General features: G+C 40.1%; 1 protein-coding gene across 1 annotated transcript in view; it reads right to left on the bottom strand.

Moving 5' to 3' along the window:
• The window catches only part of LOC143807533 (scavenger receptor cysteine-rich domain-containing protein DMBT1-like), a 430549-nt gene that overhangs the window by 54861 nt on the left and 362267 nt on the right, over window positions 1–13421 (bottom strand). Inside the window, exons 29-30 of the mRNA XM_077289172.1 lie at window positions 3254–3459; window positions 1368–1391 (exon numbers count right to left, since the gene is read on the bottom strand). Coding sequence (XP_077145287.1) covers window positions 1368–1391; window positions 3254–3459 — 230 coding nt within the window. The remainder of the gene's footprint in view (window positions 1–1367; window positions 1392–3253; window positions 3460–13421) is intronic.

Genomic DNA, 13421 nt, shown 5'->3' with positions numbered 1-13421 from the left:
TTAAAAAATAGAGTCTAATGTAGCAACAGAGGAAATTAAGTCTAATATGCTGCTCATTCAAGTTAATAGGTAAGTATTGATACCTAGCTGCCTGTTTCACCACAGACTGAAGTTTCAGATATTGTAGGCTGCTTAAATTGCATAAATTGTCAAAAAATTATGCATTTTTTTGGCAGGGGAGATGTCTGCTTCACTGCTGTTTATACAAAGGCAGTGTCAAAAATGTGGCTTTTTCACATGGAGAGTGCAAAAATTATCTTTGTTTGTGTAATGTTTTTCACAGGAAGATTTAATGTGAAAGAAGCTGGGAGTGAAAAAATTATCCCTTTTTTGGGATCTGCCACTGGTTTGCTATTCAGAAAATGATTAAGCAATTATAAACACTATTATCCTGTTCTAAAATTCTCAATTTGTTTAGTGATCAAGAAAAGACTAGCTGTTTTCAAGGTAAAAAAGAAATGATTTGTCAACAATCCTTTCGTAAAATTAGCCGTATTTGGGGATTTTTTTTCATGTTTATGTCTACTCAAGACAGTATGCTTTACATATGCAATACATTATAGCTATAAAAGACTGTGGGCAGCCAGGAGATATGGGCAGCCTCCTACATTATCAACAGATGGAATGTTATTTGCATCAATACTGACTGCAGAACAAGTAGATTTTGCCCAGACAGTCCATAAGCCACATATCACTTACGGTGTGTATTACTGCAGTTAAAGCCTCTCCCCTACTGACATCATCTCATTGGTACCCCTTACTGGTTCCCAAGTTTTCTCCACCACAGAATCATTGTCTTCTTTGATTTGGCTGACATTTGCTTTTGTGTAGGAAATGGTCTGAACTCCTTGCTGCCTGCCTGCCTGATTTCCACATCAAGATTTGCCCTTGCCACTATTACTTTCAGTCCCCTACCACCTTGAATCACTGGTCTAGCAACATAGCTTGGTATTAAAATTGTGTTCTCTGTCTCCTTTCCCCCCATGTCATCTGACCCCAAAGACTGAAATGAATAGGTGGCAACAGCATTCTGCATGGTTATGGACAAATTGGACAATTGAAACAGTAATTCAAGAACTAAAATTACATGATCTTTCTTGAAAGATTTAAAAAAAAAAAACTTAGCCATGTGACTAAATAAATTAGGCTGGGACAACAAAAGCTTGGAAGATCCAAGTCCCTAAAGCAAACACTTGCAACAGGCCTCTGTATTCAGATGTATGAGTCTAATGCTGGACTATTAAAATATTATATAGATCACAATATTTACCAACAGAATTACATTACAGAATTTATCTAATTATTTATATTTGTCTGAAAAAAGTTCAATTTTATAATCCTACAAAATGAAATAGAGATATTGTTACCTGGACCTGAAGTGGTTGGATGACCTGTGGAAATTAAAATAAACACAATTTAGAATAAACATTTATTTAAAAATTAACTCCAACTCAAACTACTATCTCTTCTGCTGATATTTCTCTACCTCTTTATCAGAAAATCTGGCTACGAGAGCAAACCTTATGAAATTCAGTACCGATGGCTCTTTATCCTAGTCAAAATTAAAGGGATTGTCCTCCCTGGAGGGAACTTTCAGCAAGTTCTGCAGTATGCCAAGTAATGTGAGTAATGCACACAGCGCAAGGATTCAGCTCTGTTTGCTGGTTCCAGCTGTCATCAGACTATAAGTATGTGTTCACATACTTGAGGACAAAAGACAATTAGAGTCTTCACTGATTTGTACAATAGATTCTACTAAGAAGTGCCTGCCTGAGACCAGATCTATGCCAACCACATACTTGCGGTCTTAAGAAGACCACTAGAACTGGCAAGCAAAGCTGAATCCTTGTGTTGTGTTCCCTATTCACCGCTAGGATAGCAAAGTTTGCTAAAAATCTCTGCAGGGTTGGATAATTCCTTTAAAAATAATTGGTACATACCTCTTTTGTCTCTTGAATCCAGTATAACAATAAAAGAATTACAAAATTAGCTAATCATGATGTCAAAGTATAGAATTTCTGCAGAGAGAGAAAGACCTCTGAATTAAATGATCACTTTTGTAAAAATGGCTTCTCACCCTGTGCCTCACAATTAATTAGGTGGCGTTTCACTAGTAATGCCCAACCTGGAGCTTCCCAAGAACAGAATTAGTGAATCTCCTTTCTTAAGTGCAATCCTACTCTGGGACATACTGAAGAAAGGAGGAGCACAAAACTGATCGCTCCTCCCTTCTAAAACTGCTCGCTACACTTCTGAGTGATGATGAAAAGGGGAACCGCCCCGTACTGTGTGCACACCATTGACTCCTGCATAGTCAATCTGCTTGCACAGCACCGCGGTTATGTTTCAAGCAGTGCTTGCTCTAGCCAAGTGAGCGCTATCAATCAGAGTCAGGGAACTGCTCAGTGTGCAAATTGACGGAAGCACAATGGTTTATGAACCATGCAACAAAACCACCCATTTGCATATGTGAAATGTATAGCGAAATGTACATTGCAATGTATAGTGTTAAATCACCTATATAACTATTTAATTAATTCAGATTACATTTCAGATGTTACAGACTCCCTTTAAGCATACCGATTGCAAATTAATGTGCATATCAAACTAAATCTAAAGTGTTAGAAACTTGCAGCAAAATAATTTGTTGTGACTTTTTTGCTTCTTTATGTCTGATCTGAATTAGTGTAGATTATATCAGATTTTATCTATTGTAAGAAATATTTCTAGCATTTTATATGTTTCCTAGCACATTGGGATTAAATTAAAACATACCAAGAGCTGGAAAATTATGAATATGTGGGCAAGTGATTGGGCCATTTTCAACCTAGATTTAGTTAAAAAAAATATGTGCTACTTTTTATTTATGTACCCTTTTGTGATATGTTTAGCTCACTTGCTTACTCTATTGTAATACATACGTCATCAAAATTGTTGGTACCGCTCGTTTAATTACAGAAAAACCCACAATGGTCACAGAAATAACTTGAATCTGACAAAAGTAATAATAAATAAAAAATCTATGAAAATGAACAAATGAAAGCCAGACATTGCTTTTCAACCATGCTTCCACAGAATTTTTAACAAATAAAACTCATGAAATAGGCCTGGACAGAAATGATGGTACCCTTAACTTAATATTTGTTGCACAACCTTTTGAGGCAATCACTGCAATCAAATGATTCCTGTAACTGTCAATGAGACTTCTGCACCTCTCGACAGGTATTAATATTCTGCATATTATAATACTTACCGTAGATTGATCTAAACACTGCGAAAAAGCCATTCCTTTGTACACTAAAGTCAGTTCTGAATTCAATGCTCATAATATTAGAGGATGAGTAAAAAGTGTTGTTCGTGCTGTTGCCATTACAAAGCCTTGCTATTTCAGGAGAAAACTGAGGAATCCCGTCATAAATAGTCACCCAGTCGTAGACACATTGTGGATGAGTTTCTAAACTGTTTAAATAAAAGAAAAGGTAATTGCAATAAGAACTAAACCAAAAGCACATTAAAATCATATTGACCCATTTGGAACCAAACTATTTTTTTGTTTTTGTTGTTTCATTCTTTCCTCTACTTCTTCCAAGAGTCCCAACTTTTTTATGTTTCCATTGATTTAACTGTATAAGGGCTTGTTAATTGTTGGACATTAATTTGATCAAATTACTGATGAACTGCAAAAAAAATCCAAGTGGGATGAAATTGTGAAATGCTGCAAAACCTCCATTGTATTTCAAGCTTTGTTTTTATGGCATTCATTGTGCAGTAAAAAATAACTTGGCAACATGACTCTACAGTAGTGTTGAGCATTCCGATACCGCAAGTATCGGGTATCGGCCGATACTTGCGGGTATCGGAATTCCGATACCGAGATCCGATACTTTTGTGGTATCGGGTATCGGTATCGAAACAACATTAATGTGTAAAATAAAGAATTAAAATAAAAAATATTGCTATACTCACCTCTCCGACGCAGCCTGGACCTTACCGAGGGAACCGGCAGCGTTCTTTGCTTAAAATGCGCGCGTTTACTTCCTTCCGTGACGTCACGGCTTGTGATTGGTCGCGTGCCGCCCATGTGGCCGCGACGCGACCAATCACAGCAAGCCGTGACGTAATTTTCAGGTCCTCAATGCCTAATTCTAGGCATTCAGGATTTTAAAATTACGTTCCGGCTTGTGATTGGTCGCGTCGCGGTCACATGGGCGACGCGACCAATCACAAGCCGTGACATCACGGGAGGCAGGAAACGCGCGCATTTTAAAATTACGTCACGGCTTGTGATTGGTTGCGTGCCGCCCATGTGACCGCGACGCGACCAATCACAGCAAGCCGTGACGTAATTTCAGGTCCTGAATGCAGAATTAGGCATACAGGACCTGAAATTACGTCACGGCTTGCTGTGATTGGTCGCGTCGCGGTCACATGGGCGGCACGCAACCAATCACAAGCCGTGACGTAATTTTAAAATGCGCGCGTTTCCTGCCTCCCGTGACGTCACAGCTTGTGATTAGTCGCGTCGCCCATGTGACCGCGACGCGACCAATCACAAGCCGGAACGTAATTTTAAAATCCTGAATGCCTAGAATTAGGCATTGAGGACCTGAAAATTACGTCACGGCTTGCTGTGATTGGTCGCGTCACGGCCACATGGGCGGCACGCGACCAATCACAAGCCGTGACGTCACGGAAGGAAGTAAACGCGCGCATTTTAAGCAAAGAACGCTGCCGGTTCCCTCGGTGAGGTCCAGGCTGCGTCGGAGAGGTGAGTATAGCAATATTTTTTATTTTAATTCTTTATTTTACACATTAATATGGATCCCAGGGCCTGAAGGAGAGTTTCCTCTCCTTCAGACCCTGGGAACCATCAGGGATACCGTCCGATACTTGAGTCCCATTGACTTGTATTGGTATCGGGTATCGGTATCGGATTAGATCCGATACTTTGCCGGTATCGGCCGATACTTTCCGATACCGATACTTTCAAGTATCGGACGGTATCGCTCAACACTACTCTACAGGTAATTATAATGAAAATTATATAATTATTAAATTAAATATTTCAGTAGTAAAATAAAAATTTAAAAATCAAAAATAGTCTTTTGTGTTGCCATTTTCTGAGACCCGAAATGTTTTAATTTCCATTCACAGACTTCTGTTAAGGATTGTCTAATACAGTTATGCTCAAAAGTTTAGAATTTTTGCTTTCTTGGCCTTTTTTCAGAGAATATGAATGATAACACCAAAGCTTTTTCTCCACTCATGGTTAGTGGTTGGGTGAAGCCATTTATTTTCAAACTACTGTGTTTTCTCTTTTTAAGTCATAATGACAACCCAAAACATCCAAATGACCCTGATCTAAAGTTCACATGCCCTGGTGATTTTGGCCTGATAACATGAACAGAAGTTGACACAAATGGGTTTGAATGGCTACTGAAGATAAAATCCTCACCTGTGACCTGTTGGCAGTGCCATCTGCAGAGTGGGACTGAAGGAGTTAATGGGGTAACTAATAGAGAAGAGCAGATCGCTTTGTGCAACTCCAGTTCCTATTCCAGGTAATTGGTTTCTGGCCATGGACAGAAGCTTAGCAAAATTCCTTATCTTGTATGTATCATCAAAGGTTGGTAGCTTTGGTGATGTAAGTCACGGAAAACAGGCTCCAGCACATATAGTGTTGAGAGAGTTAATAGGGCTGGGTTTTATGAGCAGTCAAAGAGATGGGTGGGACTGACTGCTCACATATCCCACCCCAGGGGCGTGGTATGGCAGATAAAATGGAGGCCAGTTTCAAATTCAGTGTCTGGGTGTGGAGATGTGTGAATCTCCTGTGTGTTAGTCTGTGCTAAGACACTAAGAACTGGACACTAACCTGAGCGAATGAACCCACAATCCTGTAAGGACTATTTACTTTGTGTTTTCACTTTGTGCAGAAAAAGGCTGTTTTTATGTTTGGTTTCCTCAGTAGTTTATGCAGTCTTAATAAACTTGCCTGGGCAATTTAATGAAACTGCTTCTTGTGCCTTCCTCAACTGCAACCAAGTAAGTAGAAACCCTACAATGTATGTAGTAGACAAGAAGAGGAGAGGAGCCTGAAGACTCTTTAACTGGATCAAAGTCAGAAAGTGAACTATATGTGTGGGATAAAAAGAGATCAGTTAAATTAAGGGTTTGGGAGATAATTTCCTATCGGATATAGTAATGTTTTTGTTTAAAAGGAATGCGTCAAGATTTTGACTTTTGCATTTACTAATTATATAATCAATTATTTTAAAAACATTGTAAAATGTAGTGTTTAAAACATCTATTTAGTTATTTTTTCCTGCAGCCACTAAGGGCTGCCATTTTTATATTTTGCTGCTGTGTAAGTGTCTGATTACAACACTCTACACACCACATCTTTATGGGGTTTTTTTTAGATAAAAAAACAGTGTTTACTAAGTACCCTATGTTAATTATTTAATGCACTTGCTTTTTTACTTATTTATTTTCATTATTATATGCACATATTGTCTATTTTTTGGTTTTGTTTGTTTCAATGGTCAGCGTGAACATGCTTTTACATCATGCATATTTTCAAGTCATACTCCAGCTCAGTTTTCAGTTTTTCTTCAGTATTTTTGTATTCAGTACAAATAGGGTGTAGCCCCCTTTTTACTGAGCTGGGCAGTTCATATATAGTCCCTCCAAAGCTGGGTGTCCGGTTGAGACCCGGTGACTCTCTGCCACTGTTCACACTAGGTAGGTTTCAACATTAGAGAGTGTAGTTACTGTCCCAATTGGGTACACTTTATCGTGGTGGGACAGCATTATGCTTTTTTGATCAAAAACAGTGTTTACTAAGTGTTTTACTGCTGTCCTTCCAGGCTCAGCCATCGTAAACAGTAATGATCAGCGGTGAACGGGCGCTACTGGGACTAAGTCCTGCTTTTCTTCTTCTGAGCATGCCCAAGGGATGACCTCCCATTGAAGGTCAGGGGTCACATGCTCCGGTCCTGTAGCAGCTCCTATTGGACCACTAGAAAGGTCCCGGAGAGCTTCCGCTATAAAAGGTTCGCATCACCGCACGGCCATGCTCTAGTATCGTGTGTGTGTGGAGGTATGCCTGTTCTGGTGAATGCTCCTTAATCATACCCATTCCTAGTGATGTTGAATGTTCACGAATGATGGAGCTACCTAGCGCCTAACAGTGCTATCCTGCACAGAAGCTTGACTTAATTGTGTCAAATCAGCAGTGACCGCCAGTGCGGCGCCGTGCACAACCAGTGCACTTTCCTGAACCTAGTTAGGGTGGATAGTATCATCTGCCAGTGCGGTGCTGTACGCACTCTGTGTGGTAAATGTTAGTTTAGTTCTGTCCTGACAACCGGTCAGTGTAGGGTGGGACTTCCCGCTTGGACTCTGCATCTGACTCAGGGAGTCCTCAGGCGTGGGCTCAAAAGCCACTAAGAGTCAGAGCGAGTCCAATCACCTTTTTAGTGGGGGTGATTCATAGGAATCCCACCAGCGTCTTTTAGCTGCACCCTGTGACTGCTAACAGGGTGCAGCGTTTATTTGGTGACTCTGTAAAGCAACAGAGTTCGCTTCCATTCACATTGGGGGAGGTCTAACCCATGTGTGAGCAAGCGTCCCTCCACCATTACTCAGCAGCAGGTTCAATCTCTGCACGGTGGACCCTGGGCTGCGAACGCACCTTATACCATCCTTATAATTATTTGGTGTGCAGCCCTAACACTGTGTTAATTATATAATGCACTTACTGTTTGACTTATATATTTTCATTAGGGTATATGCACACATTGTCTTTTCTTTGGTTTTGTTTGCTTCCATGGCTAGTGTGAACATGCTTTTACATCCAGCATGTTTTCAAGTCATACTCCTGGCTCAGTTTTCTGCTTTTTTTTTACACCACAAATATGGCAGTTCCAGGCCATAGGAGACTGCGGTCTGTGTCCAACCACATCTCCTATGCTGTGGCTGCCTCAGCTATGAACTGTGTATATCCCCAAAGATGTCCACTTTACAGCTGTGGGAAGAGCAAAGCACCATTTTTTGCAACCTAGGTCTGTGCTCTGAGCTGCAATTTCCCCCTTTCTCTGCTCAGTATTCAACCAACAATGAGGGGTGACAGGTGATACATTCATACCCTGTGAACTTTTCCACATTTTTTCACGTTACACCAACAAACATAAAATTGTTTTATTGGGATAATATGTATTTGGAAAGTATAAAGGAAATGATACATGGTTTCATAATTGTTTTAAAATTATAAATCTGAAAATTTTGACGTCCATTTGTATTCAGTCCACTGTAGTTTAATAACCATAAAAAAATCTTGAGTTATCAAATGCCTTCAAGAGTCACACATAATTAGTAAATTAAGTCCACCTGTGTTTAATTTATTCTCCGTATAACTAGAGCTGTTCTGTGAAGGCTTCAGATGTTTGTTTGAGAATATTAAGGGTAAAACGGAATCATGGACACCAAGGAACACACCAGACAGGTCCGGGATAACATTGTGGAGAAAAGTAATGAAGGGTTAAGATATAAAAACAATAGCCCAAGCTCTGAACATCTCATCATCAAAAAATGGAAGGAGTATGACAAAACTGCAAATCTACCAAAGCATGGCTGGCCCTCTAAATTTACATCCCAAGCAAGAACACTAATTAGGGAAGCAGCCATGAGGTCCATGGTCACTCTAGAGGAACTGCAGAGATCCACAGGTCAGGTGAGAGAATCTGTCTACAGAACAACTATTAGTCATTATTAGTGTTGAGCATTCCGATACCGCAAGTATCGGGTATCGGCCGATACTTGCGGGTATCGGAATTCCGATACCGAGATCCGATACTTTTGTGGTATCGGGTATCGGTATCGAAACAACATTAATGTGTAAAATACAACATTAATGTGTAAAATAAAGAATTAAAATAAAAAATATTGCTATACTCACCTCTCCAACGCAGCCTGGACCTCACCGAGGGAACCGGCAGCGTTGTTTGCTTAAAATGCGCGCGTTTCCTTCCTTCCGTGACATCACGGCTTCTGATTGGTCGCGTGCCGCCCATGTGGCCGCGACGCGACCAATCACAGCAAGCCGTAACGTAATTTCAGGTCCTGAATGCAGAAATAGGCATTCAGGACCTGAAATTACGTCACGGCTTGCTGTGATTGGTCGTGTCGCGGCCACATGGGCGGCACGCAACCAATCACAAGCCGTGACGTAATTTTAAAAATGCGCGCGTCTCCTGCCTCCCGTGACGTCACGGCTTGTGATTGGTCGCGTCGCCCATGTGACCACGACGCGACCAATCACAAGCCGGAACGTAATTTTAAAATCCTGAATGCCTAGAATTAAGCATCCAGGACCTCAAAATTACGTCACGGCTTTGCTGTGATTGGTCGCGTCGCGGCCACATGGGCGGCACGCGACCAATCAGAAGCCGTGACGTCACGGAAGGAAGGAAACGCGCGCATTTTAAGCAAACAACGCTGCCGGTTCCCTCGGTGAGGTCCAGGCTGCGTCGGAGAGGTGAGTATAGCAATATTTTTTATTTTAATTCTTTATTTTACACATTAATATGGTTCTTCAGACCCTGGGAACCATCAGGAATACCGTCCGATACATGAGTCCCATTGACTTGTATTGGTATCGGGTATCGGTATCGGATTAGATCCGATACTTTGCCGGTATCGGCCGATACTTTCCGATACCGATACTTTCAAGTATCGGACGGTATCGCTCAACACTAGTCATTATATACTTCCCAAATCTGGCCTTTATGGAAGAATGTCAAGAACAAAGCCATTTTTCAAAGAAAGACATAAGAAGTCCTGTTTTCTGTTTTCTAAAAAGCCATGTAACGGACATGACTTGCATATGAAAAATGATGCTCCAGACAGATGAGACCAAAGTTGAACTTTTTGAGTTAAATACAAAAGGCTATATATCTATGTGACTGAAAACTAATACTGCACACCACCCTGAAATTACCATCCCCACCATCAAACATGTTAGTGGCAGTATCATGCTGTGGGATACTTTTGTTCAGCAGGGACAGAGAAGCTGGTCAGAGTTAATGGGAAGATGGATGGAGCTAAAAACAGGGGCAATTCATGTGTTTGATTTGTTTGATGTTTGATCCCTGACGTAAATCCCATTTAGAATCTGTGTCCAATTTCACTGAACTAGAGCTAATTTGCAAGGAAGAATTGGGCACATTTTTCAGCCTCCAGTTGCGCAAAGCTGGAAGGGACATACCCCAAAACACTTGAAGCAGTATTTGCAGTGAACGGCTGTCCTACAAAGCATTAACTCAGGGGTGGCTGAATATAGATGTATGTCACAATTTCCTGATTTATAGTTTTAAAATATTTAGAAAACCATGTATCACTTCCTTTACACTTCAAAAATACTTGGTACTTTGTGTTGGTATATTACAAAAAAATACAAATAAAATACATTTACGTTTGTGGTTGTAATGTGAGAAAATGTGGAAAATTTCACAGGATATGAATGCTTTTCAAGACACTTTATTCTGCTGAGCCGTTTATCTAATACTATAATGTGATAGAGGCCTTGTATCTAATCCTATCATATGTGATACATTCAGCAGTACAGAAATTGCACTGCCAGTCGTTCTTAGTGACATTGCCGACATCTCACATCTCACTTTGCAGTCACCAACAAAATGTCTTTGCACTCTGATTCTAACCTCCATCCTCCCTTATCCTTTTTCAAACACCAAGAAGGCGTGACATCAGATTCATGAGACCAGATCCCTCCCAATTTTACTGCAAATATAATGTGAGCTAATAATACCCTAGAGTTTCATGACAAATTTCAGCAGCTGCTCCGTGTATTATTTAATCCCTTTACCCCGAAGGTTGTTTGCATGTTAATGACCAGGCCAATTTGTGCAATACTGATCACTGTCACTTTATGAGGTAATAACTCTGGTACGCTTCGACGGATTCTGGTGATTCTGAGAATGTTTTTTCATGACATATTGTACTTTATGATAGTGGTAAAATTTCTTCCATATAACTTGTATTTACTTGTGAAAAAAATGGAAATTTGGCAAAAATTTAGAAAATTTAGCAATTTTCAAATTTTTGTGCCCTTAAACCACAAAGATATGTCACACAAAATACTGTAGTTAATAAATAACATTTCCCACATATCTACTTTACATTAGCAAAATTTTAGAACCAAAAAATATTTTGCTAGGAAATTATAAGGGTTAAATGTTGACCAGCGATTTTTCATTTTTCAAACAAAATTTACAAAACCATTTTTTTTAGGGACCACCTCACATTTGAAGTCACTTTGAGGGGTCTATATGATAGAAAACACCAAAAAGTACCACTAAAAACTTTACCCCTCAGGGTACTCAAAACCACATCCAAGAAGGTGCTTCACAGGAATTTTTGGAATGTGGAAAAAAAATAACATTTAACTTTTTTCATAAAAAATTTACTTGAGATCCAAATTTTTTTATTTTGACAAGGGTAACAGGAAAAAATTGACCCTATAATTTGTTCTGTAATTCCTTCTGAGCATGCTGATACCCCATAGGAGGGAGAAAACCACTGTTTGGGTGCACGTCAAAGCTCGGAAGGGAAGGAGTGCCATTTGAGTTTTTGAATATAAAATTTCCTGGAATCATTAGCAGATGTTGGAAAGTCTTTGATATGCCTATGAAACTAGACTCCTCAAGGAATATATTTAGATGTGCGGTTAGCACCTCGAACCCCCAGGTGCTTCACAGAAGTTTATAACGTTGAGCCATGAAAATAATAAAATCACATTTTCCCCCCAAAAATGTTATTTTGGCCAAAAATTTTGCATTTTTATAAGGGTAACAGGAGAAATTTCACCATACAATTTGTTTTTCAATTTCTCTTGAGTACCCTGATACCCCATATGTGGGGGAATACTACTTTTGAGGCACAGTGCAAAGCTCAGAAGGGAAGAGGCACCATATTGGAGTTCAGATTTTGCTGGAATGGTTTGAGGGTGCCATGTCACATTAGCGGAGCCCCAGAGGTGCCAGAACAACAGAAACACCCTATATGTGAACTCATTTTACAAACTACACTCCCCAATGAATGCATCTAGGGGGTGCAGTAATCATATTGACACCACATCTGCCTCACTGAATTTCATACCATTGAGAAAGAATAAATTACATTTTTACCACTAAAATGTTGTTTTAGCCACATCAATGAATTCATCTAGAGGTGCACTGATCATAATGACACCACGGATATGTCACAGAATTTTATACCATTGGGCAGTGAAGAACAAAGAGCTACATTTTTACCACCAAAATGTTGTTTTAGCCCCAGATTTTATATTTTCAGACAAGAAGTGGGTAAAAATGGCAACATAATTTGTCCCACAATGTCTACTGAACGTGGCGATACCCCATATGTGGCTGTTTAGTACTACTTACTCATACAGAGTGACTCAGGAGGGACGTAGCGCAGGAGTGCAATTTGCCTCTTGTAGCGCAGATTTTCCTAGAACAGTTTGCAGACTCCATATATAGAGCTCATATTTGCTAGAAGAGCAGAATCAAGTGTCCACATTTTGGAAATTATACCCCTTTTGGAATTTATCTTCAGGTCTAGTGACTATTTTGAATCCATGGGTATTTTCCATAAACAAGCAGCAATGTTGCAATGAAAATTGCAAACTGCCATTGTAGTGACCAGTACGATGTAGTGACCAGTATATTGCAGTCACCAGTAAATTAAGCCCAACCTGTGCTTCTGGATACATGCACCTGTACGTTAGGTGGCCTCTCATCCCTTCAGAAATGTCAAACATGTGGACGCTATATGTGGTCTGGGTACACTGTGGGACTCAGAAGGAAGGGGACTTTTGGATTTGGGAGTGGAGAATTTGCTTAATTTCTTTTGGCGGGTGAGGAGCCATTTTGCTTTTCCACAGCCTCTGTACTACCAGTAACGTGGAGGCCCCCTATATTTCCATTAACAGATGACGGACCTGAGTGGGGACATGCTTTTTTTATGGATTGAGAGTTGAAACTTTTATTTGGAACATTTTACATAATGTTTGGGATCACATTTATCCAGCGCTCTACACAGAGCACTTACTTTGGGGTTTCCACCTAAATCCCTGAGTGTCGTGACAGATGAAGCCCCCAGGGGATCCATTCACTATAATGATGCAGCAGAGTTACTCTGGACTCGTCTGGCCTCTGTTCAGTGGTGACCTGCTTTTCAGAAGTGCAAAAACTGTGGCTTACAGCACTTTTATGCAATCCTAAGATGGTTTAAGTTGTTCCGTGTGTGGTAAAATTAATAGGGCAGTTTTATTCCTTGGGTCAATACGATTACAGCGATACCACATTTATATAGTTTTTTTTATGTTTTGGAGCTTTTAC

Source organism: Ranitomeya variabilis, chromosome 2 (genome assembly GCF_051348905.1).
Source record: "Ranitomeya variabilis isolate aRanVar5 chromosome 2, aRanVar5.hap1, whole genome shotgun sequence".
Classification (NCBI taxonomy): domain Eukaryota; kingdom Metazoa; phylum Chordata; class Amphibia; order Anura; family Dendrobatidae; genus Ranitomeya; species Ranitomeya variabilis.
Note: the sequence above shows the minus strand (reverse complement) of the source record. Positions and strands in the feature narration are given on the sequence as shown.